Source organism: Canis lupus, chromosome 27 (assembly GCF_003254725.2).
Source record: "Canis lupus dingo isolate Sandy chromosome 27, ASM325472v2, whole genome shotgun sequence".
Taxonomy (NCBI): Eukaryota; Metazoa; Chordata; class Mammalia; order Carnivora; family Canidae; genus Canis; species Canis lupus.
In genome coordinates this window covers 35,165,150-35,191,849 of record NC_064269.1, presented here as the reverse complement: position 1 = coordinate 35,191,849, position 26,700 = coordinate 35,165,150, and the positions used below count along the sequence as shown (strand labels likewise).

The following is a 26,700-nucleotide window of genomic DNA, read 5'->3' as shown; positions in this document are numbered from 1 at the left end:
TACTTACTTTCTTCTGCAAAATAAGGGTGAGGATGGTGAAGTCTCCTTTGCTGGACTGTGAGGATGGCAGAAAGTCTGGAGGGCAGTTGGTCCCACGGTGCGAGTCCTCCCCATCCTGCTGTGTGTGCAACCTCCTTCTCTCAGCTCCTCTGGCCTGGGTGACGTCATCAGAACTGGGGAAGAGAAATCTGGACACATGAGCCATTGAAGAAACCTGCTTCTTAGAATTCAGCTTTGAATTTAGTTTTAGTTCAGGGCTCCTGCCGCCCTGTGGATGTCTTGGGTAGTGAAACAGTCTGGGAAATTAAAAGGGGGACTGCTGTCCCTGTAATCTTCCTGAGAGTCCCCTTGTGAGCATCGGAGGACTGAGCACAGGCAGCCTTCCAGTGTGGTCTGTGAGGTGGGATGTCTGTAGAGCAGGGTCAGGGAATGAAATCCTTAAAGCATCCATCCTCCTCTGTACACCTGGCCCCTCCTCAGTTTAGACTCGAATGCTCAACCCTAAGGAATCTGAATGTCCAGGAGTCAACTCAGAAAGAGAATTTTAGGCCTCCTGACTTCCAGCTGAACACTCTTCCCACTTACACAATTGGATAGGAGAAGCTTAGAGCCGCAGTTAGCTGAGGGTTAGTTTTTCTTTACATATTATTTTATAGGCTGTACTTTATTCATCAGTTAATATATTTGCATTGTTGCTTTTTAATGAAATTCACTTCTAGTTGTTTCCTGGGTGTTGTCAATTTTCTTTCTATCCAAGCATTTGCTGACACTCTTCTGTGTGTGTGTGTGTGTGTGTGTCCGCGGGCGTGCGCCCGCCCGTGTATGTAAATTTTGGGTGATGGTCTAAGAGACTGTCCCAATCCGTTGGTGAGTATTTGCAAATTTTCACGTCTGTGGATTCCTTCTACTTTGTGAGATATCCCCCTCCCCATCTCCCATGCTATGCAAATCCTATTTCTTTAAGGCACATTTCAAGTTCTGCTACTTCTTTTGAGACTTTCAGGCCACAGTGGCTAGTGTTATCTCTTTTGGGGACTCATAGCTCTGGCTTATATGTTATTTTAATTGGATATTATTATGTCTTAGCTTCTCTGTGCCCTCTTTGAAAGCAAAGATCATGTATTCTTAATTGTGTTACTTGATTTCCCAATCTATACATGATCCATACACATTTCCCATTCCATTTTGCTTGTCCCTTCTTTTATTTCCCTTTTCTATCACATTTCCAGTTTTCAAAGCAAGCAGGAAAAATCCCCTCTGACCTATTTAAGATTACTGCCTCTTGTTCTACTGGTTTTGTGTCAGCAGGGTCCTCATTGGTGCACCTGCGTGTAGGGGGCAGAGGAGCAAGCCTGAGACAAAGGTAGAGAGCTTGACTTCTTCCATAATTTCCAATTCCCAGTAGTTTACCTATGAGTTAGGATCTGTGTTCAAGTGCTTTCTCTCATAAAGGGTTTCTTTTTTTTGCTTTTCTGCTGCAAATGATGGCATCACCTTAAATTAAATCCTCAGGTTGAGGTTGTGAGAACTAAATGTGACAAACATTTCTGAAGACTGAGTTGGGGCTATGAATTCACAGTGGAGATTCTTTCCCTCTCTCCCCTCATTTCCAAGGTTCAAATCTATAAGGCTGCTGTGCCTTTTTTTTCTGAGAAGAGTGGTTTGTTACTGCTTTAATGTTTGTTTCTTTGCAGTTCCCCTCAAAATGAGAAGGTAGCTTTTCTGTTCCAGGTGTCTGCGTATGTGTTAAGGGGTTCTTGTCCATGAATTATCCTCCAGCTTGAATAATGATTGTTCAATATTAGGAAACTTGAGTGAGTATTCAGTTTTTTGTCTGTTCTTTTTTCTCATGGGCTATTATCTGGTTGGACAGATATCCTTAAGGCAGATCGCAGTTTCTCCTACTGTGGATTGTTCCTTTTGCTTAATTCTGTTAAATCTCTAACATTCCCTTTGATTTTGGCCAGCTCGGGAATGCACTGAAAAAACTTTTTTGTATCATATCTAGAATTCCTAGCTGTTCGAATAGGGTTGGTTGCTTTCCATGTGCACAATGATGGCTCAAATCTCACAGAGCAAATCTATCCTGATTTTGGATTGAGACTTCACTAACTTAATAGAAAAATTCAGGAAGACTTAATATCTTTGCAATAACTTACTCTTGTCATTCTTAAACATGGTTTATCATTCCATTTCTGTACATCTTTGTTATGTCCTTCAGGAAGTTTTATGATCTTCTTTTAAAACCTTTACACTTTTAAGGTTTCATAATTGGTTTTTTGAAACTTTCATTTTTGCTTAGTTACTGCCCTTGAAACAGTGAACACTTACACAGTCAGTGTAAACTACTTTATGTGCCAGAAAGTAGTTTAAATCCTTTCGTAATCTTTTACCTGGCAAATCTGTTTATTACCTTGAAATTTCCTGTCATTGGATTTCTCTTGCATTTCTAGTAAGTGCAATTATATCACCTTTGTTATTTGACGCTTTCCTTGTTTTCTTTTTCAATATCTGCGCCTGTTTTTGTTTAATCATTTTTTAAAATTGCTGTCTTATTTGGTGCCTCCCTTTAAGGAAACTGTTTTTTTCTATGTGTTTCATTGGTCTTGGTTGTAAGCTTATCTTGCATTTGAGAATTCGCCTTTTCCTGAGTGTGGACACTTTTCAAATTCACTGTCACCTGCTTCCAATGTTGGAGTAGGGACACTTGGAATCTACCAACAAAGAATCTTCCTGTTATTCTTACTAGAATGTCCGTTTCCTTTTGAGTGTTGCCAGCCACCTGGAACTTATAATGACTCTGTGACTCAGTTTTGCAGACTGGCTTCTTCAGTCTGGAAGCAGTTGCTGAACCGTGGACTGCTTGACTCTGTGTGTGAGTGTGGGAGTGTGTGTGTGTGCGCAGGAGGCGTGGTATCAGGGCCAACCTGCCTGACTGCTTACATTCCTTCTCTATCCAGTCACCCCTCTGAATGTCCTTGGCTCCCTTTTCCTCTTTCTTTTCATTACTTATGAGTTAGAGAAGTCTTTATAAGTAATAGAAGTCACCCATATCTGCCATTTTATGTGGTGTCTTTGTACCAAATTTCCTTCCGCAATTCAATCCTGTCTGATTTCTATCCTTTAGACATAGGTAAACAGTATTGCTTTCCTGAGGACATTCTTTTCTCTGGTACAGTTACGAATTTATTCCTTAGGTTTTGTTCATTTTTCAAGACTTGCCATGAAGTGAATTTTGTTGTTTTTTCAGATTCTCTTACTAATACCCACCTACTAATTATTAATATCACTTATTAATTGTTTTCTCATTCCTAGTATTTGTTATTTGCTCAACTGTTAAGAAACCACACTAACAATAGCTAGGTGAAAGGATATTTGTATCCAGCAATCTCTGATGAGTACATAGATCAGGGAAATGCTGGACTGAGTAAAACTGAATAATTATCAGAGATCTTCCTATATAATTGACTTCATCTTCCACTTACTAAAAGTGCAATTTACAATTATTTCACCTATTTCCTTCCACAAGTAGATAATAATCAGTAGAACTTCAAGTTGAGAAAAATATGTCCAAGTATTACTTGGGATTTACATTATTGGTTCACAGCAGGGTAACACTCAATGCTCAACATAACACAGCTAGTAAAAGCACAAAATCTAACGCCAGACAGTCTGGGTACAAATTTCCCCTCAATTTACAGACAAGTTGCATCCCCTTAGAAAATGATTTAATTTCCCCACCTCCTAGTTTCTCACCTGCAAATATTATTAATTGGCATATTGTCCTCAAATTATTTTAGTGAAGATTAGACAGAAAGAAAATGAAACCATCCCAGGCACATAATATGTGCTGAATAAATCATCGTTGTCATTATCATTGTAGCTACTATTTTCAACTCACATCCAGAATCTTTTTTTTTTTTTAAGATTTTATTTATTTGAGAGAGAATGTAAGAGAGAGAGAGAGAGAGAGCACGCACTCTCCTCTCTGGGGGAGAGGCAGAGGGAGAGAGAGAAGCCAACTCCCCCTGAACAGGGAGTCCAATATGGGCTTCATCCTCAGGACCCTGGGATCATGATCTGAGCCGAAGGCAGCCACTTAACTGCCTGAGCCACTCAGACATCCACATTCAGCATCCTTTACTACCTTGTATCATTATATGTAAGACTAATTTATTTTGAGAGAGAGAGAGAGTGAAAGAGAGAGAGAGAGTGCACAGGTACACTGCAATTTAGGGAGGGCCAGAAGGAGAGGGAGAGAGGGAAACCTAAGCAGGCTCCATGCCCAGCACAGAGCTCACTGTGAGGCTCAATCCAGGACTCTGAGATCGTGACCTGAGCTGAAATCAAGATCAGACATTCAACTGGCTGAGCCACCAGGTACCCTAGATTAATTTTAAAGATCCTTTTGAATTAGGGATAAGATTAGAATGAAAAAAGGAGAACTCCCCAAAAGTACAAATATATACACAGTATATAAGTATCGTCTAACCATTTCCATGCTAGCTTAACCTAGATTCTAGACAATATAAAATAGGTCAGGGGAACAATGTTGAACAAGCTCCATCTCTCGTGAAGCTTACATATCAGAAAAGGAAGCAAATGATTAAAAAATATTATACTAGGAGCCCCTGCCTGGCTCATTTGGAAGAGCACACAACTCTTGAGCATCTGAATCTTGATTTCAGCTCGAGTCATGATATCAGGTTTGTGAGTTTAAGCCCCACGCTGCATGTAGAGGTTACTTACATATAAAATCTTAAAAAAAACAATTTTACTAAAACAAAATCATTAGAGTTATACTAAGGACTTTAGTGCATGAAATCATTTGACAATGTACTACTCAAAAGACTTAAACACTCAAGGTCAATTATAGCAACTACAATTTTACCTTACTAAATGCATCTCTGGAAAATAATTGCTTTTATGTTTCAAGATTTATTTATTTATTTGAGAGAAAGAGAGAGACAATGAATGAGGGGAAGGGCAGAGGGAGAGGAAGAGAGAGAATCCCACGCAGAATCCTCACTGAGCACACAGCCCAACATGGAGTTCCATCTCACAGCTCTGAGAACATGACTTTAGCTGAAATCAAGAGTCAGGTCCTCAACCCCTGATCCACCCAGGGGTCCTAAAAATTGCTTTTTAAACTGCAAACAAATGTCATAGCAGAATATCCATGGTTTCTACTAAAGAGTCAAAACAAAATTTTATCATTTTTATCGTTTACTATTCAAGAGAGGGAAACAAAGCATCTGACAGGCAAAAGGTCAGGTCCTTGGACACGTGTTCTCTATTGTGAAGAGGACAGGTCTTCTGTTTGTTTTTGTTGTTGAGAGGTTCTAGAGGGAGATGGCTGAGATGGAACAGATATGCATCAGTGGGTTCATGGACTACAAGTAGGTTGTTACCAAATGGCTGTGTCCTGAGTGGTTGTGTCCCTTCAAATTCCTATCTTGAAATACTTAACCCAAAGATGATGGAATTCGGAGGTGGGTCGTCTTAGAGTAAGGGCTCTTTTAAATTGGTCTTGGATAAATGGGGTGTTAAGCTAGGCCTGTGATTTCCGCCTCCTTCTATTTCTGTTTTACTTCTTACCCTTCTACTGTTTGGATGTTAACAGCACTACAATTTTCTAAAATAAAATACAAATAATTTTTAATTTAATTGTGTCAGGTTCAGGGCGATGCACCACAGCCTGTTGCTTAGTGTTTTCTTTCATATACATGACTTACGGGGGTTCTTGGTTGGCTTGGTCTCAAGAATATGTGACTCTTGATCTGGTGTGGTGAGTTTGAGCCCCACATTGGGTGTAGAGTTTACTTACTTACATACATACATACATACATACATAAACAAACTAACTAATTTAAAAAAAGTGAAATGGCTAGTCTGAATCTTCTCTTAAGAAAGCCATGGGCATTTATATAGGAATAGAAAGAAGTTTAACAAATCACAAATATCTTGGATATATCTTTGGACAACTCTGAGCTTCAGTCTCCTTACACATTAAATGGGAGAACATTTCACCAAGCTGTAGTGGTTTCTACAAAGCCTAAGTGATACAGCAGTGAGTAGCTGCTTAAGAAATACTAGTTTTCTTTCCTTTACTGTTTTCCAGTTTATCTTCTAATCAGGAACCCAACATAACCAGGGTAAGAGCTAAGATGCTTGTGGGTTTTGAAATTGGACTTCCTGAGTCCTACTAATCCTTAGCTGCCTGACCTTGCATAGATTTTAGTATTCTTATTTGCAAAAAGAGAAAAATAATAGTACATACCTATGATGATTTGGTAGAGATTGAATGAGATAAGCTTACAAATTCCTTAAGAGAGTACATGTCATATGTAAATGCTTACTAAATGTTGCTGTTTAAACAGCAAAGGAAATGAAAAGGTTCAGATAGATATTTGTATTAAGCTTCGATAACCATAGGAATTCACCTACAGGGCCACATCAATATAAGAATGCAGAATTTAAGGAAAGATGGTAGGGAAACTATGGTGTGGAATGGGTCCACGTTTCTAATAACTATTCTTCAGTTACCTGCTGGGGCTCCTTTTGTGTTGCTTTAAACATCCCAGCATGTTCATATGGTCACTGATCTCTGAAGCTCTCCAGTCACCCTTGCAGTTGCCTCTGTGACCTACCAGCTGCCCACCTCACCTCAATACTAGACTGCTCTGAACATACTTCTTGACCCTGATCAGCCTGTTTTCTAATTTCTACCCTTATTTTGCATAAAAAATAGAAACAGAAAGACAGTTGCCTGTGTAGGACCAAGGGGAGACCACCCAAGCGGAAAATCTTTGACATAAGGTTTATTTTTGAGTTAAAAAGCAATCAAAACCAGCAGATTATGGGAAAGCTCTTTACCTCCCTCCCCGTCAGCTGCCTAAGAAAAACTGAGATAGAGGACTTGCTCCAGAAAGAGAGCTACCAAAATTGAACTCTGTCCCTTTGAAGTCATAGACCCCTACTCCCTTCTTCTTAGTTCAGAATGCCATGTATACCTCATTTTGCCTGTCTTTGGAATTCTCTGAGTAGATTCTCCATATGTAGAAAATAAAATCTTATTTTCCCTTGTTAATCTGTCTCATGTTGACAGAAGACTTTACCTTGATTTGACCGTAATCTGTAAATTCTAACTGATTTACTTCTTCTTTACAGCATATCTTTTAATTCAGGCAAAAGGCTCTGTAGGCAAAGCATCCTATGATGAGAACAGAAACTATCCCCAGTCCTGATGCTAGTAAGACCCTGCATGAATGACCCCAAGGCAATGAAATAGCTGAGCTTTACTGCCCACATGCAGAACCACTGACCTTTGTTCCACATTTGCCTCATATCAACCAAGATGTAATTTCAGCACTTTGGGGACAATCATTAAGACATTAGCCTGTGTCTTCCCAGTGTTGGCGTCCTTGAAATAAATGCCTTTCTTGTTTCATCACCCCTCGTTTCTCTGCCTTTGGATTTTACTTTGGATTTTATCAGGGCAAGTCTCCAAACCTGATCTGCTTGGGACTCTTATGGCCAAGTGCTCCTGCAGCCTTAGGCTTCAGTTACAACATATATTTGATTCTTAGTTCAGTTAGAAGGAGCACTGAAGAGCAGAAGAAAGTCTTCTTCCTCAATAGCTGCAATGTTACTTCCTTTAGGAGATAGTTCTGACGCTTCTCTGCCAATGTCACCCCTACTCTCAACACACTTTATTTTTATTTATTTTTTATTTTTTATTTTTTTTCAACACACTTTCTTTATTGCCTTGGCTCACATCTTTGTTTCAAATTTCTCTATGACTTTCTTATCAACTCAATTCACCACCTACCCATCTCCACCCCACAGATACCTTATATATTATTAGATGCTCAGTAGTTGGGAGGTAATCTCTTTCATCCAGATGTTAAAACTAAAAGAAAGATTTCCTATGTCCTAAGAAATATCATGTCACTATCATCATCTTCCTCACCATTCATACTTACTGAACTTTTCAGGTAGGCCTGGATAAGCACTTCATATGTTCATATGTATCATCTCCCGCAATTCTCACAAAACATTATAAGCTAATTACTCCTATTTCTCTTTTATAGACAAATGAATGAGGCTTAGAGAGCTGCATTATTTTGCCCAGATTACAAAATAGTAAGTGATGAAGACAGATTTTGAAACCACACGTCTCCAGGGCACAAATGTTGCCCCTATATTCTGTTCCTTAGAACCAAAGAAGATTCCTTTTTTAGGTGTATTCTTCCAATCGGACATTTCCCTAGTGCATACGAAATAGTTTGGATTTGAGTAGTTTAGGGGTTTTTTTGTTTTGTTTTGTAATTTTCCATAGACAATTGACAAAATAGCAATTGCCATCCTTAGAAACTCTGTTCAGACTTCCAGCATGACATAAACATTTCTTCAGGGAGCATTTCATTCAGTTCTTTAGGTTTGTTGCTTTTTTTTTAAGATTTAGAAATATTTTTTTTTTAATTTTTTTTTTTAATTTTTATTTATTTATGATAGTCACACAGAGAGAGAGAGAGGCAGAGACATAGGCAGAGGGAGAAGCAGGCTCCATGCACCGGGAGCCCGACGTGGGACTCGATCCCGGGTCTCCAGGATCACGCCCTGGGCCAAAGGCAGGCGCCAAACCGCTGCGCCACCCAGGGATCCCGATTTAGAAATATTTTTAATTGGGATTGTTATGTTGACATTTGTTTCTCATTCCTCATCATCAGCTCTTTAGGTTTTAATGCTCGAATTCAAAGGGACAATAAATGGAGGAATCAAGTCCTAAGTTCGCGGAAATGATTGGACCTGATCTTTCATGTTCTTTGTGCAAGAAAGCCAACTTCTATTTAATTTTTTTAACTCTGTCAGTTCCTCCATGGAGGTTAGTTTGTTTTCACTTCCCTTCCAAGGTGCTCTGGAAAGGGCCATCCCCCACTACATGATTCTCTGGACCCTCTCTACAATGTCCACCTCCTCACTTGCAACATTTTTGCTAAGGGGATTTGATGTCATAAATTATCTTCACTTATTAATTCTCTATGAACTAAATTAATTCTAAAATAGATATTTTATAATAAGGTGGGTCTCTCCTTTGTCGACTCCTGACTTGGCACTACTTACTCATTCCTTTGGCTCTACTGAGAAATCAAAATGTTCCTCCTAAATCTTTCCCCTAAAAATAGTTTCTGTGTCATCAAGCAATTACATTTGCATTTTCTTAACCTTTCATTATTTGTCAGTCTTGTCACAATTAAGGAAGGCAGTGGAAGACCTGTTATCATTTGACCATTTAGTAATACAGAACACAATGAGATTAGTGATAAATCCTATCGAGGAAATGTTCTGGTTGAAGCAACCCAATGAAAGACTGGAGGTTCTTCCTATGTAGCAGCAAACTCTTATTGCTCTTTAGGAACTCTAGAAGTGAAAAACTCCAAATTTCTCCAGAAGAAAGAAGAATATAACTGTAATTTAAAGAAAAGTACCTCCTCTTCCTCCTCTCCTTATTTTTCTTCTCCTTCTTCTTTTGTCCTGATCTTTCTTCTTCCTGTTCTTCTCGTTCTTCTTGTTCTTCTTGTTCTTGTACTTGGTCTTCTCCTCAATTCTTCTTCTTCTTTTCTTCTTTGTGATTCTGATGGCATTGAGCACAGCCCAGTAAAAGACAAATGAACAAGCTTGGTAAGTCTGATATGATAAAAAGTATGGTAAACTTTTGATGAGCAGACATTTTAGCAACTAGACTGTCTCTGTCATTATTTTTGCTTTCCTTTTCTGAGAGCAAACAGAGAATGTGAAGTGACAGAATTAGATTAACATCTCAGCCCCAATTCCAAAAGAACTATAATGAGGAATAATTTACTCAGCTGATAATTTGTTTAACCCTGATCTCACTTCATTTGTGTTCTTTAAGTCTCTGGATCCATCTATTAATTTTTTATAATGTTCACTATTCTAATCACTAGGACAGATTAACATTTCTAAACTTCCTCTTACTACCTTCTGAGAACTGTGCCCTATTATTTTAGTTCTCTACTATTGAAAGTTTGGGGATCAATTTGTTTTATTTCAAATAGTATTTCTCATGAGTAATTGGATTAATCAATCAAAAGACAAGGGTTCTTGTTGATATACTGGTCATTTGGTCAATAAAAATAAACTTTTGAAAACTTAAATAATTAATTTGATGAAATCATTGTTTGAAATATAATCTTAGAATCCAGGCATCTTCACTCTAAGAGCTTTAAGTTGAAGATGTATTTCCAGAGAGGATACAAAAGAAATATGGGATGTAGCTTATAGCCCTCAAGGAACAGATTATCTTCACTGGAGGGTAAGGCTTGACTATATTTAGTAGAGTAGTGTGTAAAGAAGTACTACGTTCAACATTTTACTGCAAGACTATCTGATAGAAATAAGTGACACGTATCTTATGGACCTGGAGTACTAAGGCAAGGATTAAGCTGTTAGAATAAAACAGAGATTAAGAGGGGCAAGGGGAAATGAGCAAAAATGGGGTCTATGTGCATGAGTGACTCTCCCATAGCTAGGCTTGCAACTATTATCCTATGTGTGTTATCAAAATAACTATGAAGAGAGAAATGATTGGAACAGAATGATAATAACTCTTGTATCTTATTTGAACCTCTTTATCCTTATGAATTCCATTATTTTAAAATGCGGTATTTCTTTTTAACATAGAAACTATAACACAATTAAAAGTTGGTTTACTTTATAAGGTAACCTCAGGTGTTGTTGCAAAATAACCAACTTACTTTTCAAATTATATGTGTAGGTCTCATCACACATTTTTTGATACTACTTTACCTCCTATTTTTGTACATTGTATTGTCTCTTTGGCCTATATTTTGTTTTCACATTATGTATTTCTCAAAAAAACCTTCAAATAGGAAGTCAAGTTAAGAATGAAATAGACCATGAAAATTCTTGAAAATCCAATGCATCATACATAAAGCAGATAGTACAGAGCAGTTCAAACAATGACCACAGAGTGGCATTCTAGCATCATGCACGATGCAAGAGTCACACCTAGATGCATCATTGAGGTAGAATGAAAACTAGCTCCAAATGTGACAGGATTTTCCCTCTAAGGAAGTCACCTGAGACACCAGGGTCTAAGCTTTATATTTGGCTGTGCAATTAGATTTTCCCTGACTCATATCTAATTATATTCTTCCCTTGGCAACTGCCTTTTTTCCCTATTCAAACCTCCTTAATCCTCAGGCTAGCTGGGAATCAGCTCACTATTTAACTTCTTGAACAATTCTCATTCATTTCTAGAATCAACTCTGTCACTACTCCCCAACCAGTAGCAGTCCGGTTTCCAGTGCCAGCTCTCTACTAAGACTAGCTTTCAGTGAGCCTCAAAATGAGTTTGTATTTGACACTGTTGTTCATCGACTTCTTTTGGAAACTTTTTTCTATTCTGGTGTGGTGACATTACTGTTTTCTAAGTTTATCCTTGCTATTTGGTTGTTTCTAATTAATCTGTTTTACTAGCTCTTCCTCAGGCCCTTCCTGATACAGTTGATTCCTATGGAATCATTCCTAGGCTCAGGAGATGAGGCCACTGAAAGAGAGTTTGTTAGACTCACAAATACCAAGAGCAAGAGGTACCTCTTGCAGTGGATGGCCACGTGGAGAAGCACTGAAGTGGGTCAGGGGCCAGAGGGGAAGGGCACCGTGGGCAAGAATCTGAGTGTGGTTAAAGTGGGAAGAAATAGGGATCCCTAGGTGGCGCAGCGGTTTGGCGCCTGCCTTTGGCCTAGAGCGCGATCCTGGACACCCGGGATCGAATCCCACATCGGGCTCTCGGTGCATGGAGCCTGCTTCTCCCTCTGCTTGTGTCTCTGCTTCTCTCTCTCTCTCTCTCTCTCTCTGTGACTATCATAAATAAATAAAAATTAAAAAATAAAAATAAAAAATAAAGTGGGAAGAAATAAAGGTAAGCAGGTTTAGGAGAGGCTAGTGTGAATGATTTCAGCTGGCTCTGGCACCTAAGGTCTGTCCCTAATTGTTGGGTACCTGGCCTTGGGGTGATTAGGTCAGGTGAATACTAGTCCTGAATGTGAGGGTCCAATAAAGGAAAAGATGGCAGGTAGGGGCTCTCTGTTGGTTTACATTGAATAGTGTGTTCAGTGGGTGAATTATTTACTCTCTAGAGATTTACTGACCCTGGCAGGTACAGTCCCTCCAGGGCCAGCAAACCTACAGATGTCAAAGCACCAGAACACAGAAAATAAGACATTTGCTATTTATATACCCTTCCATTTTATTTCCCTGTGCAAGCTTCTGAAGGGTTGCATAAGAGAAAATGGATTAAAGCTCTTCTATGTTGATCATGTTAATGGATGCCTAATATAGACTTTGAAATTTTATCTGTAAGATTATTTACCAAGGGAGTTGCATGGTCTCCAACTATTTGAAAATATTTGAAAATGCTTGAAAATTTGTGAAAAAGATTGAATCTGGAGGTTGCTTAAAATGGGACCTCACTTTCAAAGCAACAGGATGAAATGTGATCTCTCAAAGTGCTAGAGTTTCGCTTGCTCTGTGTTTCCTCATGTTCTTCTCAATAAAACAGGAAAGAAGGTCATAGAGTAAACCAAGTGCTTTTGGCAAGGGAGCAGATTCATTTTGGCCAATGGAGTCAACTGATCTTTCTAGACGTATGGCATTCAAAATACAGATAGCTTGACATACAAAGTTCTTGTCTGATTCCAATGGATGAGTTAGAAATCCTTAAAATTTACTTTGTCTCTGAGGTATTGGTGGTTGTAGTGGATGGTGGAGAGAGCCTTGAATGTCAGATAGACGTATTCGCACACATGTTCGATGGTAGATAGTGTTTAACTTTTTTTCTATGTTCAGATCTCTTTTTCATTTAATTCTTTCATGTCTGCTACCTTTGGCACAATGGTCCTAAGAAGGACTCCCCATTTCCTCTGAAACACTATCCCTTTCAACATAGGATTTATCTGCAGCTTCTTTTTTTTTTTTAATTTTTATTTATTTATGATAGTTACAGAGAGAGAGAGAGAGGCAGAGACACAGGCAGAGGGAGAAGCAGGCTCCATGCACTGGGAGCCCGATGTGGGATTCGAACCTGGGTCTCCAGAATCGCAACCTGGGCCAAAGGCAGGCGCCAAACCGCTGCGCCCCCCAGGGATCCCTATCTGCAGCTTCTTGGGGCTGCTTCAGGGAATGAAGAGCTACAGGAATGAGCAGAGCAGGAAGCTTGTATATCTTAGACAAATAAACCATACATTTGCAAGGAATCTGTAAGACAGAGGAGTGTGGGATACAATACATAAGGGGTGAAGAAGTGACTAGGAAGATAAAAACTACTCGAACACTGTTTATATAGACCACTCAGGCCCAAATTCCCTGTCTTTGATGAGAAGAATGTCTTCTTTCCTTCCAGTCCAGGGAGCATATCTTTCACATCTTACAAAGCAAACATTGATTTTCAGAAAGAATACAGTCTGAATTTATATGGAAGGAGGGAATGTTTTTATCCCCACTTAGCCAGGTACTTTGCTAAGAGTGATCAGAAAATTCTTGTTACTTCTTGAATTTATGGCCAAAGAAAGGAGAAGACTTTTTGCCTCTGTTAATATTTTGCAGTTTGTTGGACACAAAGGATTGTACTACTTTGAGTCTCCAACTTTTAACAAACCCATGTCTGAGCACAGCTAATGATAAATTAATTTACTTTGTCCAGGAGTGTGTCTGAGTTTCCTGCAGCATCAGGAGAGGGAGAGAGAGACACCATGATTCCTACCAAGATGCTACTGCTCTTGCCGTCAATGGCTTTGCTGGCCTTGGGGTCTGCTCAGGACATCGATGACGGTAAATTGGGGAGATAGAAGATCATGCAAGCATGCAGGTAAGATTCATAGAAAAGAGTAAGGTTGAATTGAGCTATCTCAGAGTTCAAGTGCTTGATACTCCAAGAATAGGTTCATCAAAGAGGAGAAAACTTTAGTTTCTATTTTCCACTGCCTGCAAATATCTCTCTGAAATCAGAGGCCTAAATGTCAAGTCAATATCTTCTTGGATTGAACTTTGCTATTTTTGGAAGCATGAATTTTCACTTATTCACTCTATTTGTGTGAAAATAATCATCTAAGTTGATTGAATATTCTAAAATTCATCTAGATTCTCACTTCCTTGTCATCAAACACAGGCCTATATACAAATATTATGAATTTGTATTACATTTTCTTTATCTCACAAAATTTAGAAAGTATTTAGGTCCTATTAATTCTCTCCATTGTATTATCTTTTTTTTTTTTAATACTTCTATGTCTGGTTAGGGAAACTTGTGGCAGGCATGCATATATAGGAAATCCAGAAAGTCCTAGAAATGGGTACTTTCAGGCAATGTTGGAGAAATGTACATAATAAACCAGAAAGGTTAATTCTTTGTGGATCTGTGGCTCTTTTTAACAGAAAAGATGGATGGCATATGTTGAAGGTACCAAATATTCAGATATAAAGTCAAAATCCAGATGAGTATTTCGATGGCTACAAATAGCCAGATATTAGGACTCTTATCAGACAAATGATGAAAAATTGAAAAAAAAAATGATACTTTCTTATTAAATGTTTTGTCATTGTATAGAAAGAGCCTAATTCGAAAACTTGGAATCTTAAAGACATGAAATGCCTGTGGAATCCTTGAGTTTTAAAGCTGTTACCATCCGCTGAGACAAGGTTGTTCCTCAAAATACTAAAATGGTAGTTACTGACTTTTCTGAAAGGCATAGATAGATACTTTAAGAAGGATCTATAAAAGGTTATTAAGAAGTTATTTTGATAACATTATTTGAGATTCACTCTCTATGTTCAAGATTATCTTGCACATAACAATGATCACAGTCAAAAATGGGGCAAAAGAAGGTATTACAGAGCTCAGAACAGGGGAGAAGAGAGGAGAGGCATACTGGGTATGCCAGGTGGTCTGGACCGTGGAGTGGGAAGGCCCAGGGGAAAGCAGAGTGAAATGCAAGGCTAAATCTCTCCACATACTATTTGGGATAATCTAGAAACACTGAATAATCAGTAAGGTTGAAGTGAATCTAGGAAGATAGAGCTGGACATGTGGGTTAGTTTCATCATGTGAAGGGTGTTACAAATGGCAAAGTGAATTTGTTATTTAATCTATGAGCAACAGAGAGATTTTTGAAAAACAATGTGAGGCATGAATTTCTTTGTTAATCTGTCAACAATAAGGAGTAAGTGGCCTGAGAACTCAGGCTGTGTCTTTTCTGCTTGGTCTAGCAAAAGGTGAAATTATACTACTTGGGCATTCAATAAAGTCTGCATAGAAACCTGAGGAGAATGATAATAAGAGTGACAGCTGGGCAGCCCAGGTGGCTCAGCTGTTTAGCGCCGCCTTCAGCCCAGGGCATGATCCTGGAGACTCGGGATTGAGTCCCGCGTTGGATTCCCTGCATGGAGCCTGCTTCTCCCTCTGCCTGTGTCTCTGCCTCTCTCTCTCTCTCTCTCTCTCTCTCTCTCTGTGCGTGTCCCATGAATAAAAAAAGAGTAACAGCTAGGAGAATACAAAGAAATGGTTGAAAGAAGATGCAACAGATGGTAAGGGATTACTCTAAAATACTATTTAAAATTGTAGAACAGGCTGGCTGGCTCAGTTGGTAGAGCAAGTGACTCTTGATCTCAGAGTTGGGAGTTTGAGATCTGCACAGGGTTGTAGAGATTTCTGAAGAAAGAAAGAGAGAGAGATGGAGAGGGCTTGTGCTCCATTATACATACCAGAAATGTGCAAAAGGAAATACTAGAGGGTATACTGTACTGACACCTTTTTTGCCACAGATTTCACAATTTGTAGAAGGTGACAGATGATAGGGCAGGAAAGGTATTCTAGGATTGTTGGACCATTGTGAGGGCAAGGGATCTGATCATTTCTCCTCATTCAAAGGATCATGTCAAAATATCATACACAGGTATAGGTAGACACAGTGAACCTGAGGGGTGATTTTCCTCAGATATCAGAGATATCTGATGATTATAGATGATTTGATGTCTATCACAGCAAGTTTAGAATGGATGGCAATAGAGAAGAAGCAGAAGCTTTTAAGAGGCAAAATCAATGGCGAGTGGACAAAGAAGACCTGCTAAGCCAAGTACATGCACTGTCACAAAGCAGGGATCTCTCTGCCTCTTCTCTTCTGGGATCTAGGCCCAGGTCACTACCTAGTACCACAGAAACCAGTAATATCTTATTTCTAACTCCATTTAGGGTATTGTACTTTCATGCTTTTTCGTTGAAGTTTGTAGCTAAACTTTATTTTCACTTGTTCCTTAAGATCTGTGCTTTCCTGCCTATGTAGATGATGAATTGTTGAAAGAAAACCCCACGGAATCACAAGTGAAACCTCAAGAAGAAAATGGAGATCAGAATGGCAAGGCGAGCAAAGATGAAGACAAACACAATGGACAACAGAAGAAGCCTCATGACCATGGTGTCCAGGGAGACCAGGCCACTCTATTTAACATAAGTGGCCCACATCACCCACATTGCCCACATTGTCCTGGAGGCCAACAAGGTCCTCAGAGACCAGGTTGCCAAGGTGGTCCAGGTGGCCCACAGGGTCCAGCAGTCCAACAAGGCCCAGGTGGCCAACAACGTCCAGGAGTCCAAGGTGGTCCAGTTGGCCCACAGCGTCCAGCATGCCAACAGGGCCCAGTTGGCCTACATCATCCAGGGACTCAAGGTCATCCAGATGGTCCACAGAGTCTAGCAGGGCAACAGAGCTCAGGTGGCCAAGGTGGTCTAGTTGGCCAGCATGGCTACCGTGGTGTCCAGTGACAAGGAAACCAAGTAAAGAGGACCTCCTATGATTTACTAGGTATTAATTCTATTCATCTCAATAATGTGTGGGAATAATGTGTGGGAATGCACACTGGCACAGCCACTATAAAAAACAGCATGGCGGTTCCTCAGAAAATTACAAATACAACTACAATGCAATCCAGCACTTCCCTTTTGGGTATTTATCCAAAGAAAATGAAAACACTATTTTGCAAAGATACCTACACCCTAATGTTCACTGCATCGTTATTTACAAAGCCTAGCTATGGAAGGAGCTATCCTCATGGCCATGGATAGAGGAATGGACAAAGAAGACGTGGTGTGTATAGACAATGGAGTATTATATAACACTAAAGAAGAAGGAAATCTTGACATTTGAGACAACACAGATGGATCTAGAGAGTACAATGCTGACTGAAATAAGTCAATCAGAGACAGGTAAATACCATATGATTTCAAAAGTATGTGAAATCCAAAAACCAAAATAAATGAGCCAACAAAACAAAACAGACCTAGTTATCCAGTGCCTGCCAGAAGGCAGGGGATGGAAGGATAGTCAAATAGGATTCAAAGCAATTGAAAATGTACAAGAGTATATTTAAAAAATATAAGGTACAAGGATACAAGATATACGTATACATAAGATATACAAGATATACACATACAAGAACATAGGAAAGCAGTTAATAATATGCAACCATTTTGTTTGCTGTAGATGGTAGCTCAATTTTTCTTGGTGAACCTTCACAATGTATAGAAATGCTGAATCACTATGGTGTACACTTGAAACTAATGTAATAATGTAGGTCAAGTACGCTTCTATCCGGGACCCTAAGATCCTGACCTGACACTTAACCAACTGAACCACAAAAGCACTCCTATAAAACTTATTCTTAATCTTCCTTTGAATATACAGTTAATACAAAAAGAAAGTCCTTTCAATTTTCAAAAAATAGCTTTTCCCTCCATAACCAAACAGGTTTAGGCCTGTATTAAATGAGAAATCAAAATGCCCTTTTATCAAAGTCAAAGAATGTTTATAATGATATTCAACAATCCAAAATTTTCTACTGAAACGTCACTCCTTCCCATCAAAAATCAAAGGCAAGTTCATTCATAAGGGGCTGGGAGACTATTTATTATGCAATAAGACTATGTGCCTGCACACTTTGAGACCCAACCACAATATTCTCTCACCTTCTCTCCTTCAACCACATCAAACTCTACAGTTTCTCCATCTCCTACACTGCACAGGCATTTCCGTGGGTTATTCTTGATGGCAGTCTGTCAACAGAACAGAAAGTTTTAAATGAAGCAACATCAATAGTGGCCATAGATTTTATCGCTGCAGTTTATTGCCTGTATTATTACTTTTTTACATTATCATTCTCCCACTAACCTGGATCTCCAAAACAATAACAAAATAAACAAAAAACACTGTAAATCTGTGTTCCACATCATTTTCTTGATTCACACTACCTTTGATAATTCTCCTTCATAGGCAGATTAAACAGAATTTTGGTTACTTGATACTTCTGTTACAGCCTGATGATGATATTGGATACTATTAGTTCCTTCAAATGATTCCGCATCTAAGATTCTGACTGTACCTCTATCACTGGTGGGGCAGGGGCAATGCCTTGATGAAATCTTGCATAAACACACAAATACACCTTTCAGGTAGAGAGGTTTCTATAGACCAGAGAAACTGCTAACCTCAAAAAGAATTGTAACCTATGTGGAGGAGAGGAGGGATGATGAAGAATGGAGAAAAGGAATTTAAAAATGCCAGTGGGATAAATATTTCTGATGGGAATACACAAAATTACCTCAGAAATGAAACACTAGGGCAGCCTGGATGGCTCAGTGGTTTAGCACCACCTTCATCCCAGGGTGTGATCCTAGAGACCTGGGATCGGGTCTCTAAAATAAATAAATAAATAAATAAATAAATAAATAAATAAATAAACCGGGATCGAGTCCCACGTCGGGCTCCCTGCTTGGAGCCTGCTTCTTCCTCTCTCTCTCTCTCTCTCTCTCATAAATAAATAAATAAATAAATAAATAAATAAATAAATAAATAAAATATATTTTTTATAGAAATCATTCTTGAAAAGAAAAAAAGAAGTGAAACACTACTGATAATCATAATGTGGCCTCTTCCATCCTGCCCTCCATTTTAAAGATAAGTTAATACGAGGGTGGTAAGTGATTTACCTGGAGACCTAAAGGCTTCAATCATTGAGTAGCATCTCAAAAAAATAAGCTAATAATGACAGGAGATTTCCACCCTATACAATACTGCGGTCTCAATCAAGTGTTAAAGGAGTCAAAGTTTTGAGGATCTACCTCCCGGAGTCAGTAGAGAACTTTACAGAATATTTTATGTGACTTTTGGGACAGAAAGATCAAAGTTACTCTTATAATTTGCAGTCTTTTTTTTTTTTTATTTGCAGTCTTATTTCAGGAGCTATGTACAATATACCTACAAGGAATTAGAGGAGGGATGAAACAAAATTTCAAAGCAGACACTAAAATTTAAGCACTCAGAAGGCCGGGGAGGTGCTCGCCTACCTACCTGGCAAACAGTCTGTTTGCTCTCACACCCTTCAGTGGTAAGAGGAAGAAATAATGGAACAGAAACCTCAGAGCGTGACTCAGCACATCCTACCCTGGCTCCTTTAACTGCTCTTCCTCTCTCCTGGCCCCTAATCCACCTTCAACAAACTAATATCTCTGCTCTTATCTGCTCTATCCAACAAAGGTGTCACCAATGAGAATTCATCTGAGGTATTCACTCTAGAAGCTTCTCCTACTGTAAAATGTCGGTCTCCCTAGACTGAAATTCTACCAAATAGAAGTTTATACATTTCAGATAGGGAAGTTTTTGTAGAAAGGTTCATAGTCTCTGCCAACTTCAGTTGATGGCAGTGGCTACCTGGACCAACTTGCTAGGAAGGAATCTGAGATGGCTGAGCTCAGCATGAAGGAGGAGAACCCTGCTGGTCAGTGATGTCAAGAACAGTGGGAATAGGGCCTAGTGGGGGCATTTCTGAGTAGATCTGACTTTCTAGGCGAATCAGTTGCACCCCTAGGCATCTATTTTATTCACGTGCTGTCACATCTCCATGCACTTTACAAATCCGTTCATCTGTCTACAATCCACTTTCCCCTTCTGCACTTCTGAGAGTTTTCATTATTCCTTCAAGACTGAGCTCAAACTTTTCTATCTTTATGAAGTGTCTCCTACCTTCTCCAAGGATCTTCCAAGATGAGCATGTTGTGTGCCTCTGGAAATCTGATTCTTGGTCTCCCTCACCATACAGACTCTGCAGCAGCAGCAGAGTGACTAACTAGAGGCAAGAATCAAATGTGAGATGAGTAAATAAATGATTAGTCTCAAGAAAAGTCATAATCTAGGGGTGCCTGGGTGCCTCAGTTGGTGACGCCTATGTCCTCTGTTCAGGTTAGGATCTGCTGGAACTTTGACCAAGATATTGTCCTATGAGATCTCGGGATTCTGTTCTCTTGTTTGCAAAATGGGAAGGATGGTTACAATGACGATGACCATACTGGAGGGGATTTCATGAGTACGACACATGCTAACATGCCAATGGGCTCCCACCCACATAGTAGGACTCTTCTACATGTTGGCCTGTGAGATCAGGTTTAAGATCATGTATAAGGTCTGATATCTGAACATGTTACCTGATACCCTACCTGTGAATGGGTCCTATACGTCTGATATCTGAACATGTTACCTGATAGTCTTCTCAACAGTCACTTTCCTGATGAAATCCAGTACACAGGATTTCATATTTGGTAAGTGGCAGTGTAGGCTATAACTGTGGTTGGCCTGACAATAAATTTGGTAACGATTCCATTATACCAGTATCCTTCACAGACACATGACAATCTGGCCACATAGAGCTTGGCTTTTCATTTTCATTTTAGAAAACACATCCTTTTATTCTTTAAATTTGAATGAAATACTGTTATTTTTACTCCAAGTGCCTCAAGATGACAGACAATGAAGAAATATACAGGAGTGACTGGGTGGCTCAGTTGATTAGGCATCTGCCTTTGGCTCAGGTCATGATCCTGGCTTTTTGGAATGGAGCCTTGAGTTGGGCTCCTTGCTCCGGGGGGAGTCTGCTTCTCTCTCTACCTCTACCATTCCCCCCGTCATGTTGACTTTCTCTCTCTCACTCTCTCATAAATAAATAAATAAATAAATAAATAAATAAATAAATAAAAAAAATCTTAAATAAAATCAAATGAAATTTCCTGTTCCATTAATGAGCTGGAAAGAAATGTGAGTGATCCTGGTATAAACCTTAACGTGGAATTTCTATAGAAATAAAACCATTATTTAATAGTGGTTGTGAAAATCATCTGTATTTTCCCATCCTAAAAAGTGAATGAAATCTTTTAAGCAACGCTCCTGTTATAAAGAAAATAGACAACATCTCATTTCTATAGCAATGAGGAAATTGGTTAGGAGGAAGGAAGCTAACCCTGTGTTAGTCAAATTGGTTGGTTTTGTTTTTGATTTTCTTTTTGCTTTCTCCAGTTCTCAAGTCTGGTGGAAGGATCATGGACTTTGACCAGAGCCACTAACTTTTGAATTCTGGCTCCATCACTTCCTCTCCATCCCCTTTGAGAATTTACTTAGTTTCTTCTCCCTGCCTACTTTCTTCTGCAAAATAAGGGTGAGGATGGTGAAGTCTCCTTTACTGTGAGGAAGGCAGGAAGTCTGGAGGGCACTTGGTCCCACGGTGCGAGTCCTCCCCATCCTGCTGTGTGTGCAGCCTCCTTCTCTCAGCTCCTCTGGCCTGGGTGACGTCATCAGAACCGGGGAAGAGAAATCTGGACACATGAGCCATTGAAGAAACCTGCTTCTTAGAATTCAGCTTTGAATTTAGTTTCAGTTCAGGGCTCCTGCCGCCCTGTGGATGTCTTGGGTAGTGAAACAGTCTGAGAAACTAAAAGGGGGACTGCTGTCCCTGTAATCTTCCTGAGAGTCCCTTTGTGAGCATCGGAGGACTGAGCACAGGCAGCCTTCCAGTGTGGTCTGTGAGGTGGGATGTCTGTAGAGCAGGGTCAGGGAATGAAATCCTTAAAGCATCCATCCTCCTCTGTAGACCTGGCTCCTCCTCAGTTTAGACTCGAATGCTCAATCCTAAGGAATCTGAATGTCAAAGCTGGCAGGAGTCAACCCAGAAAGGGAATTTTAGGCCTCCTGACTTCCAATTGAACACACTTCCCACTTACACAATTGGATAGGAGAAGCTTAGAGCTGCAGTTAGCTGACGGTTATTTTTCCTTTATATATTATTTTATGGGCTGCAGTTTGTTCATCAGTTAATTAATTTGCATTATGGCACTGTATTTACACACTCTCTTCTAGTTTTTTTTTGGGTGCTGCCAATTCCTTATGTTTCTAATCATTTTCTTGTCATTTGTGTGTGTGTGTGTGCGTGTGTCTATCACTTTTGGGTAAAGGTTTAATGCCCTGTCCAAGTCGGCTGAAGATTCTTTACAAATTTTGACTTCTGTGGACTCCTCCTGCTTTCTGAAATACCCCTCCCCATCTCCCATGCCTGTAAATGCTATTTTTTTAAAGCGTATTTCAAGATCTGCTACTTCTTTTGAGACTTTCAGGCCACCATGGCTGGGGCTATCTCCTTGGGGATTCTTAGCCCTGACATATGTTATTGAAACATGAATATTATCATTTCTTTAGCTTCTCTATACCCTCTTCGAAAGCAAAGACTAGGTCTTAATTGTGTTCCTATGAGCACTTGAATACCCAGCCTATAGACGATTAATACGTATTGCCTGATTCATTGGCATGTCCCAGCTGTCATTTCCCGTTTCATTCACATGAATGAATGCTTCCAAGCATTCCTTTCCTAGGAAGCAGGGAAAAGACCTCTGATCTGTTCAAGATGACTGCTTTTTGTTTCCACTGGTTTCCTGTCAGCCTGGGTCAATATTTGTGCGTATTTGTGTACAGGGCAGAGAACTGAACCCGAGACAGTGGTAGAGAGCATGACTCTCCAGTAACTTCCAATTCCCAGCAGTTTTCCTATGAGTTGGGGATCTCTGTTCAAGTGCTTTCCCCTTAAGGATTTCTTTTTTGTTTCTTTGAGGCAACTGATGGTATTACTTTAAACTCTCAGGTGGAGGTTTGGAGAACTAAATGTGACAATATGTTTGAAGATTGATTGTTGGATATGAATCCTCAGTGGAGATTCCGTCCCTTTCTCCCCTCATTTCCAAGGGTCAAACCTATAGTTTACTGTTCCTTTTCCTAAGGAGACAACTGGTGTGTTGTTGTTGCTTTAACATGTTTGTTTCTTTTTAGTTCTGCTCACAATGAGAGTGTAGCTTTATCTGTTCCACATGCATGTGTGTGTGGAGGGGTTCATGCCCATGAATTATCATCCAGCTGAATAATGATTGTTCATTATTAGGGATCTTGAGTGATACTCAGTTTTGTGTCTGTTCTTTTTTCTCATGGGCTGTTATCTGGTTGGGCAGATTCCCTTAGGGTAGATCAAAATTTGAGGCTTTAGTTCCCTCTGTGGATTGATGCTTTCGTTTAATTTTGTTACATTTATGAGCATTTCCTTTGATATTGTCCAGCTTGGGAATGCACTGAAAATAATTTTTTTTCATATCATACCTGGAACTCTAGTTGTTGGAATTGTAATGGTTGCTCTCCATGTGCACAGTGATGGCTCATTAATTTGTTTATTTCACAGAGCAGTTTTATTCTGATTTTTTACTGAGATTACACTGAGTTGATAGAAGAATTCAGGAAGCCTTCATATGTTTCCAATAACTTATTCTTGTCATTCTTCAATGTCATTTATCTTCCATTTTTTACATCTTGGTATGTCCTTTAGGAACTTTTATGGTTTTCTTTTCAGGCTTTTACAATTTAAGGTTTCATAATTGTTTTCTTCTCAAACTTACAATTTTGATTAGTTACTGCAATAGAAATAGATAACAGTTACATCGTACTTACTATGTGCCAGACATTAGTTCAAATCCTTAATAAGCTTTTACCTAGTAAGTCTGTTTACTAGCTGGAAGTTTCCTGTCACTGGATTTCTCTTGCATTGCCAGGAGGTGCAATTGTATCACGTTTGTTATTTGACTCTTTCCTTGGTTTCTTTTTCAATATCTGTGCCTATTTTTTGTTTAATCATTTTTAATTGCTTTCTTATTTGGTGCCTCCCTTGAAGGAAATTGATTTTTCCCTGTGTGTTTCGTTTACTTGATTGTAAACTTATCTTTGCATGTGAGAATTTGCCTTTTCCTGACTGTGGACACTTTTAATATTCACTGCCGCCTCCCTCCAAAGATGGAGTAGAGACAACAAAGTTGGAATCAAGCAGCATAGAATCATCCTGTTATTTCAACTAGTATTTTCTATTCCTTTTGAGTGTTGCCAGCCACCTGGAACCTAAAATGACTCTGAGACCCAGTTATTCATACTGGCTTCTTCAGTCTGGAAGCAGTTGCTGAACTGTGGACTGCTTGACTCTGTGTGTGTGAGTGTGTGTGCTTATGTGTGCGTGTGTGTTCAGAGGCCTGGTATCTGGGCCAACCTGCCTGACTGCTTACATTCCTTCTCTATGTTGTCACCCTACGGGTGTTCCTCGCTTCCTTTTCTTATTTACTTTCTTTAGTTCTAAGTTATAGAAATCTTTAAAAGTAATTTATAAATTTTTTCTGCTTTCCTTATGACATTCTTTCTTTTTTCTACTACCATTACGAATTTATTCCTTATTTTTTGTTCATTTTCTAAGATTCGTCGTGAAGTAAATTTTGTTGTTTTTCACATTCTGTTGCTAACCCATCTACTAATTATTAATACCACTTATTAATTGCTTTTCTCATTCCTAGCTATTTGTTATTGGCTCAACTGTTAGGAAACCACACTAACAATAGCAGTGGTGAAAGGATATTTGTATCCAGCAATCTCTGATGAATACATAGATCAGAGATGCTGGACTGAGTAAAACTGAATAATTATCAAAGGAGGGGAAAAGGACAAGGGAGAAGCAGAACCCCGGAAAACTGGAAACTCAATGTGGGGCTTCATCACAGGACCCTGGATCCTGACCTTAATGGAAGGCAGCCACTTTACTGCCTGAGCCATTCAACCACCACATATCCAGCATCTTTTACTGCGTTGTATCACTATATGTAAGACTAATTGTTTTTGTGAGAGAGAGAGAGAGAGAGAGAGAGAGCACAGTAGGGCCGTAGTGTGAGGAGGGGCAGAAGGAGAAAGGGAGAGAGAAGCCTAAGCAGGATCCATGCGCAGCACGAAGCCCATTGTAGGTCTCGATCCAAAACCCTGAAATTTGACCTGAGCTGAAATCAAGAGTCAGACAGTCAACTTACTGAGCCACCAGGTACCCTAGACTAATTTTAAAGGTCCTTTGAATTTAGGTATAAGGTCAAAAGAAGAAACGAGAACCCTCCAAAAGTACAAATATACACACAGTACATAAGTATTGTCTAACCATTTGCAGTGCTAACTTAACCTAGATTCTAGACAATATAAAATGTGGCAAGAGAGCAGTGTTGAAGAAGAAAGATTCTGCTATCTCATGGAGCTTACATACCAGAAAAAAAAGGCAAGTGATAAAAATATAATTATACTATGTGCCCTTGGCTGGCTCAATTGGAAGAGCAATCAACTCTTGAGCATCTGACTCTTGATTTTGTCAGCTCATGATCTCAGGGTTGTGAGTACAAGCCCCACATAGGGTGTAGAGATTACTTACAAATAAAATCTTTAATGATACGATCATACTAAAACAAAGTCAATAGAGTTGTACTAAGGCTTTAATGCTTGAAATCCCTTGGTAATGTACTACTCATGAAACTTAAATACTCAAGGTCAATTACAGTGACTAGAATGTTATTTTCCGAAATGCATATCTGGAAAATAACTGCCTTTATTTTTAAAGATTTATGTATTTATTTGAAAGAGAGAGTAAAGGAGTGGTGGGAAGGGCTGATGGAAAGGAATCCCAAGCAGACTCCCCACTGAGCACAGAAACCAACATTGGCCTGGATCCCAATGCTCCTAGAACATGAGCTTAGATGAAATCCAGAGTCAGACTGTCACCAACTGAGCCACCCAGGCACCCTAATAAGTGCCTTTGAAAGTACTGAAAAAAGACATAAAGGTATATTCATGGTTTCTGTTAAAAGAGTCAAAAACAAAACCTTATCATTTTTATCTTTTGCTATTCAAGTGAGGGAAACCAAGTATCTACAGGAGAAAGTCAGCTCTTTGGACACATGTTCTCAATTGTGAAAGAAGGATAGGTCTTCTGTCTGATTTTGTTGTTGAAAGGTTCGGGAGTGAGATGGCTGAGATGCAATAAATATGCATCATTGTGTTCATGGGCTATAGGTAGAATGTTACCAAATGGCTGTGTTTTGAGTGCTTATGTCCCTTCAAATTCCTATCGCGAAACCCTAATCCCAAAGATGATGGTATTAGGATGTAGGGCCTCAAGGAGATGCTAAGGTCAAGAGGATGGTAGCTTTGAGAACAGGATCATTGCTTTTCTGAGAGATCCCTCTGAGGTCCCACCTCTTCCTCCCCCACTCACCATGCGAGCACACAGGGAGGGCTGGCAGTGTGCAATCACAAGAAGGCCTTTGCCCAACCATGCTGGCAGTCTGCTGCTGGACTTCCAGCTTCCAGAATTGTGAGAAGTAGATTGCCCAGCCTGTGGTATTTTGTTATGAGCACCTGAATGGCCTATGGCAAATCAAAAATTAATACTTCCTGCTTA

General features: G+C 39.4%; 2 protein-coding genes across 2 annotated transcripts in view; both read left to right on the top strand.

Moving 5' to 3' along the window:
* The window catches only part of LOC112665520 (uncharacterized), a 57,703-nt gene that overhangs the window by 15,062 nt on the left and 15,941 nt on the right, over positions 1-26,700 (top strand). The window lies entirely within an intron of this gene.
* On the top strand, positions 9,363-18,611 carry LOC125753838 (circumsporozoite protein-like). Its single transcript, XM_049102701.1, has 3 exons — positions 9,363-9,684; positions 13,748-13,912; positions 16,383-18,611. The coding sequence occupies exons 2-3, from the start codon at positions 13,870-13,872 to the stop codon at positions 16,859-16,861; spliced, it is 522 nt and encodes a 173-aa protein (XP_048958658.1). The 5' UTR covers positions 9,363-9,684; positions 13,748-13,869; the 3' UTR covers positions 16,862-18,611.